Here is a 21,584-nt window from a genome sequence, read left to right on the forward strand (position 1 = left end):
TGAAACCTTACTGCACTGTTACAACACAGTTTATTACATGTTAATAACAGCATACAGTATGTGTTATCAATGTGTGTGTGTTGGTAAAAAATGACAAATGATATATCAGAAGACAAGGACCCACAAATCAAAAATCATTAATTCTGGCCCAAACTAGACAGATGAATTAGCTGATAATGATGCATTGCCTATGCCATTGTAACCCTATTAAAGTGCCATTACCCAGAATGCTGTGCGAGTGTAAAAACATTCAATAAGGGTGCTAACATGCGGCTTATATCCTAATTAAAGTCATATTTAGGATAAGCAGTTTAATCTCCATATCCTGTTTGAGAATATCCCTGTATATGTGAATAAATATCTAAATATTAGCATGGAACTGCAGCTTTACACAGACTGAAAAAACACTACAGTAATCATGATGGGGTTTACATGGCTTAGTATCCCAGCTAATATCAGCATATTGGCTGGCATTTTTGTTTTCTTTAACATTTGGATGTAAGCTTATTGTAAATGGGAGCATATGGCGTTTACATGCGGCAGTTAAACTAATGGAAAATGTGAGTATCCCATATAATATGTGGCCAAACCCCGGCTCATTTAACTTTACAGGGAAACCCATTAGACATCAGAAGAGGTTTCATGACAATGCACTATTTGGATTTAAGATCTAATAATTCAAGCAGAACAATTTATCGACCCCCTGTGGCGTTGGATAATACTTTTAAGAATCTATGAAAAATAAAAAATCTCCCACAGTGTGTCGGTTTTTCCATGTTGTCTCCCATATGGAACAGGAAGAGTCCATGTGAACGCTCTCAGTGTGGAGCTGTGTGAGATAAGTGCTATCTTTTCTCCTGCAACAGCTTCAAGTCTGCAGGTTATTTATAAGTGGTGAGACTTTGTGACTAAATATACACACACTCCGGTGAACACAGGACCAGGCACTGACATCAATACACTGTCAGACGCTGATGCTGCTACACACACACACACACACACACACACACACTTGTATGTACGGTGTAAAGCGGATGCAATTACACACGCATGCCCAAACCCCTTTCTGGTATGGTAGCTATTTTCAATAAAAGACATCCTACACTAAGACAAGGGAATTATGGGTAGTGGTGCACAAACACACACACATACACACACACATACACCAGTATTTCCCCTAAAAAACATTGTTTGTGAGGTGGAAAGGAGCATTTCGACCCTGTATGACTCCAAAACTCTCCACTGAAATCAATACTGCTGATATTCTTCTAGGTGGGGCGGTCGCTCTGCCAGACCTCCACTACTCAACAGCAGGGGAAAGAGGGAAAGAAGGAGGAGAAGGAGGAGCAGGCTCACTCTATCACATATTACTGAATTATACAAGTGTCGGGGCTTTAATGCTGCACCAGGAAGGACTTTTGATGTAAAAATACACCTGTCTTCCCAGCCTAAATCACAGAGCGAGGCTGAAAAAGAGAAGAGCGTCCCGTCACAACCAAACTAGCATCTGATTGACCAAACCAGGGTCACAAATGAGAAATATTACTGAACAACATATTCAGTTTCATGTGTCTTTTCTGTAATTACAGTACAGAAATTCCCTTGCTGAGACACTGTCACCCCACTGCTGTTTACGTGGTTTATTGAACCCTGAAATTTCTCTCTGCTTTTGATACTAACAGCATGTGACAGCTAATAATGAGTTTTCAATGCAAGCGATGAGGTGAGACACTTGTTTGGAGTTGAGCTCTTCAAGTAACTTGGAGTTTGACTGACCTCTTCAACTCATGTTGCATTTCGTCTGCTTGAATATTACTCAATACGAAAACAAACTTCGGAGATAGGACCACTAAGTAATTACACACACACACACACACACACAACCACACACACACATTGTCCTGAAATAGCCGTAGCGTGATTGGAGAACAATGAGGCGGTCCCGTCAGAGGCGACAGCTTCCTGTCCCCAACACACACCCATCACATTCCTCTGTGCCAGTGTGTGTGTATGTGTGTGTGTGTGTGTGTGTGTGTGTGCATTCTTGTACTTCTAACCTTGTGAAGCCCAAATCGACCGATCCGATGCGACAGACGAGGGTACTCCACCAACTGAGGACATTTTGTGCAGTGTGTACTCACAGAAAAACAACTAGTTTTGGGTGAAGGCAAAGGTTCCAGTTAGGTTACGTTTAGATTGAATAGTTGGAGTTAAGTTTAGGGGTTAGAGAATGGATAAATCACAAACACAGTGATACAAATGTGTGTTTTTATATGTGAAAATATATAGTGTCAGGGCCTAAATGGTCTTCTCAATTCATGTTCCCTTCCAGTGAATCCGCAGTTCTGCAGTGACCTGAATTGACCATAAATTTCACCTCCACAGCACATTAGCAGCTCCAGATGGCAGTAAGAGGTAACCGTCTGAAAAAATGTGAACTTCAATACCCAGAAATCTTGTAACGTGATGTCACTAAACTGCACACGGCTCGCTCTTGTTTACCAACCCGGCCGGTCTGGGATGCTTTACACCAAAGATACCAAAGAGACGAGAGAGAGATTTAGATCTAATGTTGGTGAGTCCAGCTTTCTCTGGACGGAGCGCTGCTCACTGCTGTTTGGGAGACAGGTTGGATTTCACAATTAAGTTTCAATTTGTCACTTCCTGTGGGCGGAGAAGTGTCCATACCAGACACCAGACTTTCATTTGGCCAAATAAGGTGAATACAGAGTCTCAATTAGTGGGGATGGGACGCTCTTCTCTGTTGCAGCCCCACTTTGTGATTTAGGCTGAGAAAACAGGTGTATTTTTACATAAAAATCTTGCCTATTGCAGCTTTAACATCAGCCAAATATTGGTCAGTTTCATTTCTACTAGCCACTTTAGTGTGTAGCCCAGCTGTTGCAGGTGTTTTGGGTTATCTACATCTAATAGCAACTGCATGTTTTTATCTATACTTTTGTACATAGCACACTTGTTAAAAAACAAAGCCCAGGTCTCAATGAGTTTTTGTCTAATGGAGGTTTTAATTTAGTGATTGTATGGTAGCACAGTAATTAGTTTACAAAATATGGCTACTGGTTTTGTCTAAGAGAAAGTTAGGGAAGCCTAATAAAAATCTGTCGGGGCGTAGATTCAGCAGTGTAATATAAGGAGGAGCACAAACTCTCAATAGGGATGCACGGATAATGATAGTAGTATCAGATATCGGGTCAATAGGCCTGCTAGTCTAAAAACACATTTCCCTGCGTGTATCATTAGAGTATCCCAAAAAATCCCACAGTGACTGACTTCTGTTTCACACACTGAAGGATGCTGGAGGAAAAATGGAACATACACCATGTTATTTTTATCCGGTGACCCTCTAACTAAATGTTTAAGTCTATATTGTTCAGAAGAAGCAGTGGATCTGATTGGTCCATCTGATGAGTGAATCCTATAAGACTTTAGTGATGAATGTGCATCAGCAGGGAAAACGTGATATTGGTGCAACCTAAAGAACATCAGATCCGCCTTGTTAACCGCAAATTCTAGCATATAGATGACCTTCCCATTAATCCCATGTCAATTTAAACTCATTATAACCCACTGAATATCCTAACCTATAGCCTACAGATTACAATTAGGGCCAGAACCTAGTTGGGGCTATTAAGGAGGAAATAGGAGGAGATGAGCTGCAGACTCCTGTCCTGTCTCACTCTGGGAATGATCTGATTGTGTGTGTGTGTGTGTGTGTGAGCAGATTACATGATCTGATTTCCTCACATTCTCCAACAGTGTGTGTGTGTAGATTGAAATGACTGGTGCTGACCTCTCCGATATTAGTGAGATGGTTCCCTTTTGCTAAAAGCCTTATTTCATCTTGACAGTACATATGAGCCCGTATCACTTGATGCTGCAAGACAAAGAATTTCTTTTTGCCCTGTTGTGGCTTTTTAGGCCTTTATTTGCCACTGTTGTTGCCACTAGTGAAGCCCATCCAAGCATCACTTCATCAGCTTACAAAAACAACACAGTCGGTGGCAGCCCGTTACTTCTACTAACGAATATAGAGCAGTAGACACATTAGTATTATACATTTATGTGATTAAATATTTGAATGAAAAGAAAATGTCAGCTGACAGCTTGATGGCTGCAAATCAAGCTGCCGGATCAAAGCAGCCCCCTTGAATAAAAACAATACAAATGTCAGTCTAACATTACATAAGTGCACCTCACTTACCGTCCAAAACGGATGCGTCCAGGTTTTCCTACGGCGATTCAAACGTGCTTATTCCTGTTTCACAACCGCTCCCGGGTGTCAAAAACCTCCGAGCGAGCCGCTGATCATGGACGACGGACCCCCATACGGCCCGGGCCCCACCGACCCTTCATCCGCTTCCAACCCGGGATCCGGCGCTCCGAAGCCGGGGCGCAGCGCCGCTCCCTCTCGGTGTTTCCCCCAGCCTCCCGTCACGGCGAAATCTTGCTTTTGACGATGGACGCCGCTCCGTGTTTATTCCCGTTTCAGAGCCATCGTTGCCCGGGTCTCTCTCTCGCGCTCTCCGCAGCGTCGGGGCCGTGTATTTGTCTGTGATGTTGCCAGGTTGGGTGGAAAGACGCGTTCATATCTTATTTATTTGCCTGGACGACTTCACATCCGCTTCCCCGTTTCCGCTGCTACACACACTTTATCCCCGTTTTCCCGAAGCCTGGCCATGCTGGACAAACACAGTCCAAACCGTTTTCTGACGATAATATCCTACCGGCGTTAAAAAGCAGTCGCATCAGCCCACATCAGTACCAGTGACGTTTGTGAACTTTTCTAAAGCCGGGCCTTGTTGTGAGCGTCCATATAGACCGACCTCAGCATCAAAATAGTGATTTAACCCCCCCTCCTTTCTGTAGCCTAGATCAGTGCTTCCCAAACTGGGGTCCTGGGACCTCCAGGGGTCCGTGAAGGGATGCCAAGGGGTCCCATGCAAAATATGGAAGAGTTTAATTTCAATATTATTCACTAGAAATTATCCCAATTAGAGAATGTTAAAATTTGACTATTGTAATCACAGGATTTACATCAGTGTAGTTCAACACTAAATCAGTGAGGAGAACGGGGCCATATGGGGCTTCCTGGGACAGTTTTATGAGATGGGAGGGCTGTGGGGCCTGGTGTCTATTTGGGGGTCGGGGACATGGAAAACGTTTGAGATGCCCTGGCCTAGATGAGAGTGCAGTGACCCGCGGAGGAAAGATGTTGGGAGCAGACGGTTGAGATGAGAGAGAGGGAGGGATTTGGCAAATAATCCCACCGCCTTAATCCCTGTGACAACAAAAGAAAGCAAATACTCCTCCATCCATCCATTTGCTGTTTTTGTCACATCACCATCACAACAGAAAACAACAATCTCTCAGTTGTTCCAAAGCGACTTCCATCTTATTTATTATGAGCTGAAAAAATATACACTTAATAGACTTTAAATATCATTTCATTAACAAATATAACTGTTTTTACATTGCGGGTTACAATAGCGTTATTGGTAGCGGTGATAATGATGATGATGACTGGAATGAGGATGACAACAATAATAATGGTAAAAGCTGATAAATTAAGTTGAAGCTATTGGTTTTGAATCAAAAAGCTTTAAAAATGCTGAATGTTTACAGCAGGATCAAGACTATGGGCAGCTTGTAATGGAAAATAAAAGAAAACAATGAAGCATAGTCTGATTCTACTGAGAAAAGAATGGCATTTACAAATAATACAAAGAAAATAATTTAATCCAACAAAATAAAATTTGCTTTTATTTAACAGGATCATATGAAAAAATATTTTAAATACTGACAAAGTATTATTTTACAGCTTGCATTGAGGCTTAAGCATTGGAAACATGTTTCAAACAATGTCCTGCAATTCTCTGCCTGAAGAGATGGTGATACTAGTTGGTGTGTGGGTGTGTGTGTGTGTGAGTGTGTGTGTGTGTGTGTGTTCAGATGATGATCATAACAACCAGTGTTTCCTTGACATTCATTTAGCTGCGGTGGCTAAGAAATTGCCTCCACAGCTAGAAAAAAATATAAATACAGTGAAAATGTAACAATAATTCATCACCTAAATAAATACCAATTACAACTAAAATTAGAGCAGAAAAGTCCAGATATCATGACATACATTTCAAAATAAGAGCTGTTCTGATACTGCAGCACTCATAGCAACTGAACCTGGGTCTCAAAACCAAAAATCTAAAAAAATCTACAGGAAACACTGGCAATGACAATGATTTTAGAGAGTGTGTGTGTGTGTGTGTGTGTGTGTGTGTGTGTGTGTGTGTGTGTGTGTGCGTGTGTGTGTGTGTGTGCGTGTGTGTGTGTTCAGACAACGCAGTGTGTGTTGATGAGCTGGCGGGCCATCTCCATGTTCCCACTGGCCTGATAGATGAGGGAGAGGTTGAAGGCGATTTCTCTCCTCAGATCCACCTGATCGTCAGCTATGCCCTGCAGGGATGGAGGGAGAGAGAGAGAGAGAGAGAGAGAGAGAGAGAGAGAGAGAGAGAGAGAGAGAGAGAGAGAGAGAGAGAGAGAGAGAGAGAGAGAGAGAGAGAGAGAGGAGAGAGTGTGAGAAAGAGAATGCCAACAGAGAAAGACAGAGGGAGAGAAGGGCGACAGAGAGAGGGATGGAGAGAGAAGGAGAGAGCAACATCAAAGGTAGAGAATGGGCAATGGAGAGAAACAGAGTGCAAGTTCCCTCTCCTGAAAGTGAATTAATCAACTAAGTGGTCGAGGAGAGAAGGAAGGAGAGGAGGGGGGGTGGGATGGAGAGGGAAGGGGAAAAAGATGGAGGAGGAAGGGAAAAGAGGAAGGAGAGGGGGATGGGAGGGGAGAAGAGCTGTGTGTGTGTGTGTGTGTGTGTGTGTGTGTGCGTACCTCCATTGTGGTTGCGGGCAGCGTCAGCGCTTTCTGGTAGTAGTGTATAGCCAGATGGGCCAGGCCCACCTGGTGCAGCGCTCTGCCCAGGTTGTACATGCTCTCCTGACACTCTCCACGCAACTCCACGTACCGCCACAGGAACGAGAAGCCCTGCAACACACACACACACACACACACACACACACGTAAGAACACAGAACTAAGGTAGATGACTAAAAAGCCAGCAAGGGGGTGCCAGTGTTTCAACTGGTGGCACCATACTATACTGAACGGGCTTCAAAGTCTGATACACAAATACAACGCGCACACACACACACACAGAGATACAAACACACACACACCCCTACCTGCAGCAGCAGTGGATGTCGTTTAGCTACAAACTTCTGTGATGCCATGTGGAAGAAGGTGAGTCCCACACACAGGCTGTACAGAGGGTTGCTGGGGTGGGTCCTGAAGGCCTGCACATACTGGCCTAAAGAGACACATGTCAGCACAGATCCTCGTAATGTTGGCTGCTATATTAGCATTAGTCATGTTGGCATAGATCCACACAGATGTTATGTCTGCTATATTAGCATCAGCTATGTTGGCACAGATCCCCACTGAAATTACATCAGGTATGTTAGCGCTAGCCAGGTGAGTGGAGGTGCTGCTATACCCAGGGGATTGGTATAAGCAGAAATCACATGGATATAAACTTCCAGATTCAGTACCACAAGGCTGTCTGAAAGTTCAAATAAAAATTTAAAAAATGGACGGCATAACCAATGACAGCTCCTTATTCTGCCTAGGTTTATGCCTCGCTCTCCTATCTCTGAGAGTCACCATGACATTATTCCTCATTCTCCTAAATTGAGGAAAAGTAACATCAGCCATTTTGCTCACATCTTTACGTTCTTTTTATGTTCTTTTTATGTTCTTTTTTAAGATTATAGCACACTAAGCCACATGAGTAAGTACCTTTACATGTCTCCAACTGATATCTCATTGTGCTGAAATAATCAAGTTTGTTTTCTGAAGTTATTAAGCTTACTGATTGACATCAAGTATGCCATAACTTGTGTGTGTGTGTGTGTGTGAGTGAGAGAGAGAGAGAGAGAGAGAGAGAGAGAGAGAGAGAGAGAGAGAGAGAGAGAGAGAGAGAGAGAGAGAGAGAGAGAGAGAGAGAAATGTGTTTATGTAGGCTAAATCCAATGTAAGTGGAGACTGCATGCAGTGTCAGCATAACTCTGTGTGTGTATGTGCATATATAACTAATGTGCGAGTGTGTTTGTGTCTAAATTTAATCTGCATGTGTAGATATAATCTGTGTATGCTGTTGTGTGTGTATGTGTGTGTGTGTGTGTGTTTACCCAGGGCATGTTTGAAGCTTCCAGACACCATGGCGTTGTGTCCGCAGAGGACACACAAGGCGTGGTTATCAGGATTTTTTAGCATCAGCCGCAGACAGAAGCGATGGTGACGCTGGTGCTGGGAGTTTAACGTCACCTGGGGGAAAACATACACTTGAGTCGTTTATTTGTGTCCACAGAAAAAAATACAAGAAATAAAACAGGGTTGTGAGCAAAAATGTAATCCAACATGGAAGAACAGGCACATTGTGAGAGAGTTTTATTTTCTTCTTTTTCATAGATTATTGGTCTTCAGACCTTTGATTATGGTATATTACATAATAGGGGTCAATACATTATTTTGTTTGAATTATTGTTTTATCAAAAAGTACCTTTTGATCAAATGTTTTCTGATGCAAAATGGGTCTCTTGTAAACTTAAAAAAGCTGCCTGACTGTTAATAACAGCCGACGTACAGCAAAGCCTAGGCAAATCTTTAACTTGTTTTTTTCAGTCACTCACACACACACAAACACACACACACACACACACACACACACACACACACACACACACACACACACACACACACACACACACACACACCTGGTTGAAAACGTTCCAAAGCTGAGGGCGTTCAACATTATCCATCAGCATCAATCTATTGAGAAAAAGAGAGATACAGAGAAACAGAGACAAACTATTACAACAATAAGCCATATAATCCAATAACCTTTATTACATGGCTTTGTTGAATGAATACTCAAGTCTGATTGGCCAATCAATGTGTTCTGCTGTCTCACATCTAATCATATCACTTTGCAGTCAAGAAGCCTGGTCCATGTTGTTGATTCCTACTCAGATCAACTAGCAACACCTTGTGGCAAAAGACGTTACTCCTCGGTTACAGCAGACAAACTCCGCTAACTGAGGTTAGAAACATGGAAGATATTTACAATATTACTTTTAACATTTTTACCTTTGATTGCTGGTTAGAGGAACGTTGCTAGAGGAACGTTGCTATGGTTACATTTATGCTACAGTGTAGCCAATGGATTCTAGCTACAGACATTTCTATGGCTACAGTCCTGATGAACTAGTTTTTTGATGGAAGCTTGTAAAAAATATTTTTAAATCGGGTTGGGATTTATTTTGTGATGATTGACTTGGTGTGCATTATCACTTACTTAACATATTCTATAATTGATGTATGTAGTCACACACCTTGATATAATTCTCTCTTGACCTCTCTCAATCCCTATTTCACCCTTTGTCTTCATCTCTCTCTCTCACTTGATATAGTCCTAGGCCTCGTCTCACTTGATATAGTCGTAGGCCTCGTCTCACCTGATATAGTCCTAGGCCTCGTCTCACCTGATAATAGTCGTAGGCCTCGTCTCACCTGATATAGTCCTAGGCCTCGTCTCACCTGATATAGTCCTAGGCCTCGTCTCACCTGATATAGTCGTAGGCCTCGTCTCACCTGATATAGTCCTCGTCTCACCTGATATAGTCCTAGGCCTCGTCTCACCTGTTAGACCTCGTCTCATTTGATATAGTCCTAGGCCTCGTCTCACCTGATATAGTCCTAGGCCTTGTCTCACCTGTTAGACCTCGTCTCATTTGATATAGTCCTAGGCCTCGTCTCACCTGATATAGTCCTAGGCCTCGTCTCACCTGTTAGACTTCGCCTCATTTGATATAGTCCTAGGCCTCGTCTCACCTGATATAGTCCTAGGCCTCGTCTCACCTGTTAGACCTCGTCTCATTTGATATAGTCCTAGGCCTCGTCTCATTTGATATAGTCCTAGGCCTCGTCTCACTTGATATAGTCCTAGGCCTCGTCTCACCTGATATAGTCCTAGGCCTCGTCTCACCTGATATAGTCGTAGACCTCGTCTCACCTGTTAGACCTCGTCTCATTTGATATAGTCCTAGGCCTCGTCTCACTTGATATAGTCCTAGGCCTCGTCTCACCTGATATAGTCCTAGGCCTCGTCTCACCTGATATAGTCCTAGGCCTCGTCTCACCTGATACAGTCGTAGACCTCGTCTCACCTGATATAGTCGTAGACCTCGTCTCACCTGATATAGTCGTAGACCTCGTCTCACCTGATATAGTCCTAGGCCTCGTCTCACCTGATATAGTCGTAGGCCTCGTCTCACCTGATATAGTCGTAGACCTCGTCTCACCTGATATAGTCGTAGACCTCGTCTCACCTGATATAGTCCTAGGCCTCGTCTCACCTGATATAGTCCTGGGCCTCGTCTCACCTGATATAGTCGTAGGCCTCGTCTCACCTGATATAGTCCTAGGCCTCGTCTCACCTGATATAGTCCTAGGCCTCGTCTCACCTGATATAGTCGTAGACCTCGTCTCACCTGATATAGTCGTAGGCCTTGCGGTAGTTGCAGTCGAGGAAGGCGGCTGACAGGCCGAAGAACTCCAGCTCCTTCCTCTTGGGTTTGTTCTCGTAGAAGGAGAAGAACTCCATGGCGGAGTCGACCAGCAGCTCGGCCTCCTCGTAGCGGTGAACCTCGCACAGCGTCCGCACACAGCTCACCAGCAGCTGCCACCAGTCCTCCCGGGTTAGTACACTAGTTTTACCTGCCGAGGGGGACGGGAGGGAGCACATGACACCATGAGAGAGTAACACACAACACAGAAGACACACAAACACAACCTACTCTTGTATAGGAGTATAATATACTTTTAGTGTTGTATACTATTTATGATTAGTTATGATTAGTAAGGTACACTACAGTGTGGTACAGTATAGTGCAGTAATAGTTTAGAATAGTATCGTTAATATAGTATGGCATAGTATTGGGTATGTATAGTATGCAATACAATTACTATACAATATTTATTCTATACTATTCTATATTATACTAAACTATTATGATACTATACTGTACTTTTGTATATAACTATAGTATAATATGACATTAGTTTTAGTAAACTATTATGGTAACTGTTAGCAAAGTATATATAATATTAGTATTCCTATACTATTAGTATTAGTACACCATTAGTATTGTTGTTAGTGCAGCACAGTGCAGTAGCCTATGGTATAATAAAGTACAATATGATGGAGTATTTGTATTAGTATTGGTGTATAGTATAGTAAAGTACAGTAGAGAAAATTGAGTATATCAATACACAGGATCTGATAGATATATCCATTGTACTTTCTCTCTTTGTACAGCACACACACACACACACACACACAAACACACACACACACACACACACACACAGAGAGCATACACACAGTAATGAACAAAGGGCTGCCAACACACTGAAAAAGACAAACACTAAATGTGCTGAACTGACAATAAACACTGGGCTTATGGCCAACGATGCCTTCACTACATAGCAGATTGGTAAAAGTCCATAAAGACAAAATAATCCATAATGTAGCTGTAGCAATTACAAAATGGCAAACTCACATTTACATCCGCATGGCAACAATAACTTGGCAAGGATATGGTAATAGGGACACAGGACAATGCCTGGACCTCAACATGGCCGCCTAGCCATATCACACAAGAAAACAAATGGCATTAAAGCTACTAAAAACAGCACCTTCTCCACATATGGCAACTGCCAATAATTGCTGACAGAGAAGAAAACCTTTCCAACTGTTCTGCCCGGCTCTTTGGCCCCGTACCACCAGCCTGTGTTCATTGCCCAGGCTACCGAATATGAACACTAATAGCCAACAACGGTACCCAACACACACACACACACACACACTTACCACTGATGTCCTGGTAGGCAGCTTCCTGGTCAGCAATGTCTGGCAGCATGTCTTTGACCTTGACCAGCCTCAGGTGACGCTCCCCTGACACGATTACAGAGCACACACACACTTTGGCACGCTGCATGGCCACCTAGGACAGACAGAGACACACACACACACATTTGAATCATTTGTAATAAGCTTGCTTGGTGTGTGTGTGTGTGTATATGTATCTGTATGTATGTGTAACCGTTCACATTTTTTCCCCCTCTTTACTTAACTAGATCACAGAAAAAAATCCTCCTGGATTAAAAATCACCTCATGACAGAAGGGGAAGGGTGTGTGTGTGCATTACCTTTAGCAGCATGGAGATCATAGTGATCACAGCATCCAGGTAGTCCTGTATTCGTCCCTGGGTCTTCAACAGTGTGGAACGATGCAGCAGCAGCTTTAATTCCTACACACAAACGCACACAAAGACACACACCCATTAATTCCCTTATTTCTGGCCTCTTTTTTAAAAACATACATAAGGCCGAGCTCAACTCAGGCAATTCATTGCGCAACACTAATCAGGGTATATACAGGTTTCATCAAGTTAAATTTCTAACTTTTAAAGACTTTTTCTTTATGTCAGTTAGAATGACACAGAAGACCAACTTTGCACCTGAAAACATGAACATGAAAAGAAGAGCAGAACTGTTGTAAAGCCAGGGTTCCCACCGTGGCCCCGATGTAAAATTCTACAACTTTTCTATGATGTTCCATAACTAAATCGGAGCGCTTCCATGACTAAAACATTTTCTACCCAGCTGGTTTGTTAATTCTGTTTTTCTAAAGAGGTGAGCAGTCTGGTTTCCAATACAGCTGGGCTGAAAACCACCAGCTAATGCAATGAATGTGTGAAACTAGTTGGAAATACATTCTGGTATACTCCTACAAAGTGACCAATTTTACCAATGTAAAGCTGAGTTTTTAGACTTTAGAATGCAATTTTATAGTATTCAAGACCTTTTAAGAGCTTGAGTTTAGATGATGTTACAGACATTTTAAGACGTTTTCAGGTCCTGCAGACACCCTGCTCACCCATAAACACACACACACACGCCCTTGCCTTTCGTGCGGCTGACGAGTCCTGTGCCAGTGTGCTGGTGTCGTACATGGGCTCCAGGGCCTTCAGGGCGCAGAGCGGCCGGCCCAGCTGCTGGTGCACGGTGGACAGGGAGAGCCGGGCCTCCAGGTGCTGGGGAGCCATCTCTACCACCTTGGTGAAGCTTTCTGCCGCCGCCTCCATGTGGCCCAACGCCTTCAGACACTCTGAGACAGGGAGGGAGCGGGAAGTGATGGAGGCAGGGAGAGGAATGCACGTGTAACAGTGGCGGCGGCTGATTCCATGACTTTTCCATGACGTTCCACAACTACGTCAGAGTGCTTACATGACCTAAAAATGTTCTTCCTTCCAGGTTTGTTCATGTTGATTGAAAAGAAAAAGTCTAAAGTGGTAAACATCCTGGTTTCCCCTACATTTTGGCTCCACTTACTGTGGAGAAAAACAGCTGAAAAACAACAGCTAATGCAATGAATGTGTGAATCAAGTTGGAAAATACATTCTGGTGTATTCCTGTGAAGTTGCAAAATTCCGATATTCCCTGACTTCGCCTGAGAAATGATCAAATCCCCTGACTTTCCCTGTCTGGAATACACCTTTCTAAATGCCATGATATTCCAGGAATTCATTTTCACAAAACTCCTACAATCCTCTCATATTCAGAAAGAACTAGTCCATCTACTCAGTTTTTGACTAGTCATGACCTCCTTTGGTTTTTTGGATCCATACTATTGGAAATACATGTCTCAGCTACAAACAGGACATTTTGGTCACAATTCCCAAACCTGTCTGACCAGGATTGACATAATCCCATTGCTTACAAAGAATGCACCGTGGGAGTGTACTGAATCTGTATTTGTTATAATTCTATCATTTTATGCAATTTTAATAATTTGTCATGAAGTCTGCTTTCCGTCTCTGTCCTACCTGCGTGTCTGAGCCAGACGACAGCCAGGTTGTACTTGTCTGATGTGACGAGGGCAGACAGCAGAGGCAGAGCGGACAGGTACTCGCCCTGCTCCAGGAAGGCTTCACCCACATCCAGATACAAATCCCCGATCTCCTCTGGACTCTGCTCCATCAACGTTGTCAGCAGCGCCTACGGGTGAGGGGGTGAGGGGGTGAGGGAGAGGGAGGGAGGGAGGGAGAGGGAGGGAGGGAGGGAGAAAGGGAGAGAGAGAGTGAGCGAGTACAAAATATATAGACACACGTTTATGCCATTTCTGCTTTACTAAAGAGTGCACAGTGCAGAGAAACAGGGAAGATGGGGTAGAGCGATACAAGGATGACATGTGACCAAGGTCATGAACCGCAATCAAACCCACAACCCAGTCCGCTGTACTCCCCCCGGCCCAGTTTACCTCCAGAGGCTCGTAGGCATGTAGGTGTATGAGGCAGACCATCAGCTTGGCCCTGATGTCCACTGGGACGCTGTCGGGAACCTCCACCTGCTCTATTTTACCTGGAGACACAAACAAACACACACACACACACACACACACACACACACACACACACACACACACACAGGTTGAAGGTATAAGTTGTGTCCTCAAATCAGAGTTACTATCTTCCACAAATGCCAACTACATTCAGTACAGTGCAATGACGCATTTGTTATGATGATGTAGGTTTCTTTCTGAATACGAGGAGAGGATTGTTGAAGCTGTGAAGATTCTTAGTTCAAGTTACATTTTCATAACACAACTTATCGCTGCTGTCGTGTGAAAACCTCTTAACTCCAATTTTGGTGATTTTCATGTTTTCACTTCAGTTGAAGGATTACATGCTCCTCTGTGGGTTCAGGAAACCCTACTACAACCCTTCTTTGGCTTATGAAACCCTTTCAAAACTCATTACTTAAACTCAAAAATGCATGGATTTTAAGCTAAAAACAAGGCGGTTTTCTGGTTCCTGGAAAGTTGACATTCTGGAGACAGCACCACTATATTTTCTTTTATGAGTTAGATACTGCTCAGTAAAGAACAGATTGTTTTTCTCAAGTGCTGGAAGATGTGATGAAGTCTGACTGCACACAGACATAGAGGAGTGAAGTGTCTGATTGCCTGACTGACTTGAATGTATCTCGCGAAAAAAAACATACTGAGAATAGGAATCGCTGGTGTGCAACAGGTGTGCAATGAATCTGTCTTGGTTAACCGGCGCTGACACGTCACAAGACAGCTACACAATACAGAACAGACACGCTGGCTGCAAGACAAAACGTAACATAATACCGGGTCTCATTTCGACTGCTGAATTCTGTTCAAAATGTCAATACGCCGTCCCAAGGTTATGGTTTCGGGATGAACTGCTTTATAATTTATGTAACGAATGAGCAGCACCGTTTTACTGCCTGTGCTCATGTGCGCTACTGTGTCTCTTTATGTGCAAGACAAATGCCCCCTGGGTGGAATAAAGACCTATTCAATTCTAAAAACATCCCTCAGGACACTAAATATATGTCAAAATTTATTGTACCTCTGAGTATTTTCTCAAATGAGCACTTCTGAATTTGCCCATGAAAGAGAAAGCCCAGCTACAGTCATAGTTATTATCAATATCTTGGTCACTAGATACTTGGAGACCTGCAGTATTAATAAAGTATTTTCCTTCAGGCTTCATTTTACTTTTTCCCATATTGGCATTTTTGCTTCTTGTGAAATTTTGGCAACTGGATGAGAATGGACAACATGTTAAATCAGTGTAATTCAATTTGAAAAAAGATTGTTGGGATAACGCCCGGCCTTCCTGGTAAGAGCCACTCACCCAGCTCCTCTGACGCCTTTTCCTCCGCTGTCTTCGACTCTGTATCCTCCTCGTCTTTCTTCTTCCCCTCCTCCTCGGTCGTCTTCTCCTCCTCCTCCTCCTGTTTCTGCTCTTCCATTGGCGGCGAGGGGTCTGATTTGGGTTCAGCCCTCACCATAACTATACCTGAAAACTGGACCAGGACCTAGGAAAACACACACACACATTCACTAAATATTTCCACAAAAATGACGGCAGGAGAAACACAACTCTGCTTTTTTAGTTTTGTTCTATCTCTCTCCCACACAAGCAAGCCTCAAATATTTCCGCACACATAGTAAAGAAACACCTCTTTGCTTCATTCTTCTTCTCCTCCTCCTCCTCACACACACACACACACACACACACACACACACACACACACACACACACACACACACTCAGGTGTACCTGCAGGGCCTTGCTGTGCTGGTGGCTGGCGATGTAGAGCTCGGCGGCCATGTTGATGAAGTCATCGCCGACCAGGCTGGGGTGTCGCTCCAGAGCCTCCACCACCACGCCCAGCGCTGAGGGCAAGTCATTACTCTCATAGTAACTCCTATAGGGGAGACACACACACACACACATTATGCAAAACGCACGTACAGAAAGACGCAAACAGACGAACTTCAGTTCTCGCAGCAATAATCATCTGACACCAATTGATGCTTTAAAATTAATATCAATACCAAAAAGTACAGTGTTGCCTTCGCTTTTTCCAGCACCGAATCCTTGTTTATGTGTCCAAGATTATCAGTAGCTTTGTTTCCATCCAACTGTCAAGCGACTTTTAAGCAATTTTTTTCAATGTCGTAAAAAACAAATGAAAATTTGGTGTTTTTTCCATCAACTGGGTAGAATCGACTAAATAGCCTCCCTGAATGTCAGGAAAAAAAATGGAAAGAGGCTTGAGTGCAATTGGGCAAGTTGCTTTTTCCTCTTTCATGTCAGCCAGCGTTGGCCATATTTCATGCTGTCTGAAGTCCAAACTTTGCCAATATTATGCTGCACCAACGTTTTCAAATGGCCCTACAAGCATGACGGTTGCCTTGTACATGGGAGCGACAGCGTGTACGACATTTCTGGGAGGTCATGGTACACAGACAAATGCCTCTATGTCTGCAAATGTGCTTCCATCTCTATTTATCGCATAATTTCTTTATCAACAAAAAAACAAGCATGAATACTTTTTGCAATGTTGAGGCCATTTTATCGAAACTTACTGTTTCCATTCAGCCTTTCTAAGCCAATACGTCCTAATTCACCTAAAAAATACTTGGATGGAAACCCAGCCAGTGTGTGTGTGTGTATCCCTCCTGACTTGGCGTGTACGTGTCTCCATGTTGTGTTGTGTTGTGTGTGATGGACTGAATATTCCCTCTGTCCGTCCTCACTTGGCCATGTCTTTGGAAAGCTGCATGAACTGCTCTCCGTCTCCCAGCGGCAGCAGGGACAGGATCCTGCGGTAGCCGTCCATGCACTGCTTGTTTTCGCCCAGGCGCATGTAGAGGCTGGAGCGCTCCCACAGGTAGTGAACGTTGGTGGGGTCGTACTTGATGGCTGCGGAGGTGACGGGGACGGGAGGGATTGGAGATTAGTAATTATAATAATAATTGCAAATCAACATCTTGACCCTTAATCCATCTTTGGGGATCAATAGAACCAAAAAGGAAGATAATGAGGTTGCTTTGAATTCTGACATTCTTCTTGGTAGCAGATTTTGCCATTAGGGAAATTCTCTAACATTAATCTGTTTTAGCCTGGTATTTTTAAACATTTCATTGCAGTTGAGTGAAATAATTTTGTTCATCAAATCATTGAACCAGATAATTGTGATTTATAAAGTGTGATAATATCTAGCAAAATAATTGCAAAATAATAATTTAATTGATTATGTAATTTGCGCTCATCTTTTTTCCCTTTCTTAAAAACAACAACAACAACATAACAACCTACTTCTGTCGGAACAATTAATATGTAGGACTAATTCCAACCAAAATAGCACAAAAATTAATTTCTGTACTTTCTCTGTTGTCTCTATGATTATCGTTTTAAAATCTGAAAATCAAGTGAACAAAATGAAAATGCAAAAGCTAAGACAGGGGCCGGTGTGTGAGACTGTCTGACGGACCCTTGGTGTAGCAGACGATGGCCTGCCGCACGTTGTCTTGCTCCAGAGACATTTCTGCCCGTTTGATCCACTCTTCACAGTCGGAGGGGTTCAGGTGGGCGGCGATCAGGCCGAACTGCAGAGCTTTCTCCATGTCTTCCTTATCCTCGTAGATCATGGCCAACGTGGAGAACGGCTCGTAGGCCAGGGGAGCTGGAGGAGAGAGGGGAGGGGAGGAGAGGAGAGGAGAGGAGAGGAGGAGAGGGGAGGGGAGGGGAGGAGGAGAGAGGGGAGGGGAGGAGAGGAGAGGAGAGGAGAGGGGAGGGGAGGAGAGGAGAGGAGAGGAGAGGAGAGGAGGAGAGGAGAGGAGAGGAGAGGAGGAGAGGAGAGGAGAGGAGGAGAGGAGAGGAGATAAAGACAAGATAGTGACTTGGTGGTAAGGGTGAATTTACAAGCGCTAGTTTTGTGTACTTACTTACTACTTACTTGATTTCATGAATAACAGATATTAACCTGGTAATGCTGAATTAACAACTACTACTATGAGTACTACAAGCTTACTGAATGTAATGCACCTTTAATGTTAGTACCACTAAGTAGCTGGTATTACAACTTGTTACATACTTACATGGAAGGTTCTACATAATACACAGATTAAGTACTTGGTGTTTTTTTAGAACTTGACAAAATAATTACCAGCAATTACTTATTCTTACCACATAAGTACCTACTACATATCAGGTTTTTACCGTACAATAAGATAAGTACTACCCAGTATTTTTCCAAACTTTTCCAGACTTTTTTTGTGTAAAGTTTTCAAGACCTGGAAGTTATAAATCCATACAGAGGAACTCTAGATCGTCTGTGAGCTAAATATAAACATCTACTTTGTATTTTTGTTACCCTGTTACGATGTTAGTCATGCCACCAAACACATTTTGGCTTTCTCAATAATGACACGATAAGAACTGTTACTTTATAATCCTAACAAGGAGAGACTGGCACACACACACACACACACACACACACACACACACACTACTGTCTGTCTCTCTCTCTCTCTCTCTCTCTCTCTCTCTCTCTCTCTCTCTCTCTCTCTCACACACACACACAAGTTGTTCTGTACCTTGTCTTATAATCTCCATACACATCAAGATGGCGTCTTCTTTCTCTCCTCTGGCGTAGCGAATGTTGGCTTCTCCCATCAGGCCTCTTAGCGCCCTGGGCAGCTTGCTGCGATGACGCCGCTCCTGCTCTCACACACACACACACACACACACACACACACACACAGAGAGAGTCAGAAACACACACACCAAGAATCAGAATCATACACCCACACACTGCCCCCCTCCTCCTCACCTTCATCATCTTCTTGTTCTCTCGGTTCAGCTCCATCTCCAGAGCGAACACATCTCCCACGGTGGGGTTCTCCGCATCCTGCTGCTCCTCCTCCTCCTCCTCCTCCTCCTCCTTCCTCCTACTCCTCCTCCTCCTCCCTCTCCTTCCTCGCCTCTTTTCCCTCGCCTCCGGCTTCGCTTCCTCCCCCTTTACCACGTAATCCTCGTCATCTTCATCGTCGACATAGCTCAAATCATCCTCCTCTTCCTCCTCCTCTGAAGATGGTTGTTCTGTTGGTTCTCCCAGCATGGAGGCAAAGGCCTGCTGGACCACCGGGCTGACTCCCTCCTCTGAGAGGGGAGGGGAGGGGGGCAGAACGGGGGAGAGGAAGAGAAGAGGAAAGTAAAGGAGAGGAGAAGAGAGAAAAACATTCAGCCAGATCAATTGTGGTCATTTATAGTCAAGGGAAAATTTTGAGTTTAATGAGAAACCTAAATCTGTGTCTAACCCCAGAAAGCATTTTTCACTTCATCTATGTAAAATAACATATTTTAGCATCATTCAGTTACATCATGTTGTCTATCAATGAATACGAGATAGGCAGTCACCATAATCTTACCAGTGTTTTCAGTTCAGATTTCTATTGGTTGACTTACTTTGAGCCTCTTCTAAAGTAGAATTGCATGCCTTGTCAAAACAGTTATTTTCTAGCCTGACTTTGACCTAGAAATAGTGGTTCAATAAGTGAAATATTCCCATTACTACCATTTTGAAGGCAGTGTTTCATATTGATATAAAACCATACAAGTGCCCCTTGTATTGAGGGTTAAAATTTTGGGCCAACGTCACAGCTATTGTATGCAGGAAGACTTGAGCACTGGTAGACAGAACAAATTCAAGCTTCATAAGGACAGAAAGAGAGAGAGAGAGAGAGATTGGAAAGTCAGTCCAAAGTGTGTAAAGAAACTACTAGTTCATTGTGTGTGACGACCACAGGCATCAGCACAGCCACACAGTAAAAACCCAGCTGGAGTCAGACAGACAGACAGACGTTTTACCAATTTTCCCCGGGGTTTGGCCGGAGGTGGTGGGCTGAGCATCATCCTGCCCGTCTTCATCTGAACCCAGTCTGCCTGACTGCTGAGAGAGAGAGAGAGAGAGAGACAGAGAGACAGAGAGGGAGAGAGAGAGAGAGAGAGAGAGAGAGAGAGGGTGGGGGGGGGGGGGGGGAGAGAGAGATTATGAAATGATGCTGCTTTTTTTATATCATCTTGTCTTACATTTGCTGCTGCGTTCAGAGGAAGGAAACCAAAATATAGGTTAAACATTGTAATATAAATATACGTAAGTTGTAGGGCACGTTTTTAAAAATAGAATTTACAAAGTGGTTTAAATGACCAAATGAAAGCAAATATAAGACTAAGCCGATAAAAAATAAGCTGACAGTGGATGACACTGAGGCTGCTAGCCCACCTGTAGCCTACCGTGGATTTTGCTAGCTTAAGTTAACCAGCTAACTAGCAGTTTAGCACAACTTTGTGTAACTTTAAATGCTATCCTGTCATTTACCTTGGCTTCTCGCTCGTCTCTCCTTTTGTCAAACTCCTCAAATGTAATTCTGCCCTCAAGGTAGTCAATCAGTTCAGCGCTGAAACCCGACATCTCTCTTCCCTTGCCTTGTTGACCGTTAGTGTGATGAAATTAAACTGCTTTATTTCCCGAATAAAAAGCGTCACATCACGTTAGAGCGCGTTCAGCACTCAGCCCATCTTGCAAGCACCAGATATAACCGGAGGAGAAGATTACATCGTAAATTGTGACAGCGACAGTAGAGTTTTTAAAACAGCCCCACTCCACTCGCTGTAAACAAACGTCTGAGCACGCTGACTGAACCGCTGTCACGTGATCTGCGACAACTTCCGGGTTGCAGTTTTTTGGTGACATCTAGTGGTGACAGGCGAGAACAGGCGAGAATTGATTTTCCATTTATCTGTCTTGTCACAGTATCTGCTCCTAGTGACACCAAATTTAAAACTTGTAGCTTTTATACAACGGAGAGCAAAAATCAAGCCAAATCGGCAGAAATCTATTTGGAAGCAATATCTAAAAATATAGATTTCCAAAATAAAATGAATGTAATCGGTTTGGAGGCTTAAGTTTGGTGGCAAATTATATTAGATACGGGCACTTTGACATTTTGACATACCTTAGGATTTAGTGCATTTATTGCCCCTGCTATCTATCTATCTATCTATCT

At 43.4% G+C, this 21,584-nt stretch overlaps 1 protein-coding gene across 2 annotated transcripts; it reads right to left on the reverse strand.

The window, feature by feature from the left end:
• Window positions 1-5,413: 5,413 nt before the first annotated feature.
• On the reverse strand, window positions 5,414-21,175 carry gtf3c3 (general transcription factor IIIC, polypeptide 3). 2 transcript variants are annotated; one of them, XM_071925691.2, is made up of 19 exons: window positions 20,897-21,175; window positions 20,386-20,464; window positions 19,349-19,677; window positions 19,113-19,236; window positions 18,008-18,199; window positions 17,271-17,436; window positions 16,288-16,435; window positions 15,859-16,042; window positions 14,451-14,551; window positions 14,017-14,188; window positions 13,096-13,298; window positions 12,337-12,438; window positions 11,999-12,131; window positions 10,617-10,842; window positions 8,841-8,895; window positions 8,256-8,391; window positions 7,251-7,375; window positions 6,901-7,053; window positions 5,414-6,471 (listed from the first exon to the last, which is right to left on the reverse strand). In XM_071925691.2, the coding sequence occupies exons 1-19, from the start codon at window positions 20,987-20,989 to the stop codon at window positions 6,349-6,351; spliced, it is 2,844 nt and encodes a 947-aa protein (XP_071781792.2). In that variant the 5' UTR covers window positions 20,990-21,175; the 3' UTR covers window positions 5,414-6,348. The 2 variants fall into 2 exon arrangements, with proteins under 2 accessions (XP_071781792.2, XP_071781791.2); XM_071925690.2 differs by having other exon boundaries at window positions 20,386-20,467.
• Window positions 21,176-21,584: the final 409 nt, after the last annotated feature.

This window comes from Centroberyx gerrardi, chromosome 21, assembly GCF_048128805.1.
Source record: "Centroberyx gerrardi isolate f3 chromosome 21, fCenGer3.hap1.cur.20231027, whole genome shotgun sequence".
Taxonomy (NCBI): domain Eukaryota; kingdom Metazoa; phylum Chordata; class Actinopteri; order Beryciformes; family Berycidae; genus Centroberyx; species Centroberyx gerrardi.

Coding starts and splice junctions, on each gene's coding strand:
- gtf3c3 (XM_071925690.2), bottom strand. CDS start 20,989: ATGTCGGGTTTCAGCGCTGAACTGATTGACTACCTTGAGGGCAGAATT. Junction 18,200..19,112: donor TATGGAGATTATAAGACAAG/GTACAGAACAAC, acceptor TCTCTCCTCCAG/CTCCCCTGGCCTACGAGCCG. Junction 13,299..14,016: donor CGTCTGGCTCAGACACGCAG/GTAGGACAGAGA, acceptor TCCCTGTCTCAG/AGTGTCTGAAGGCGTTGGGC.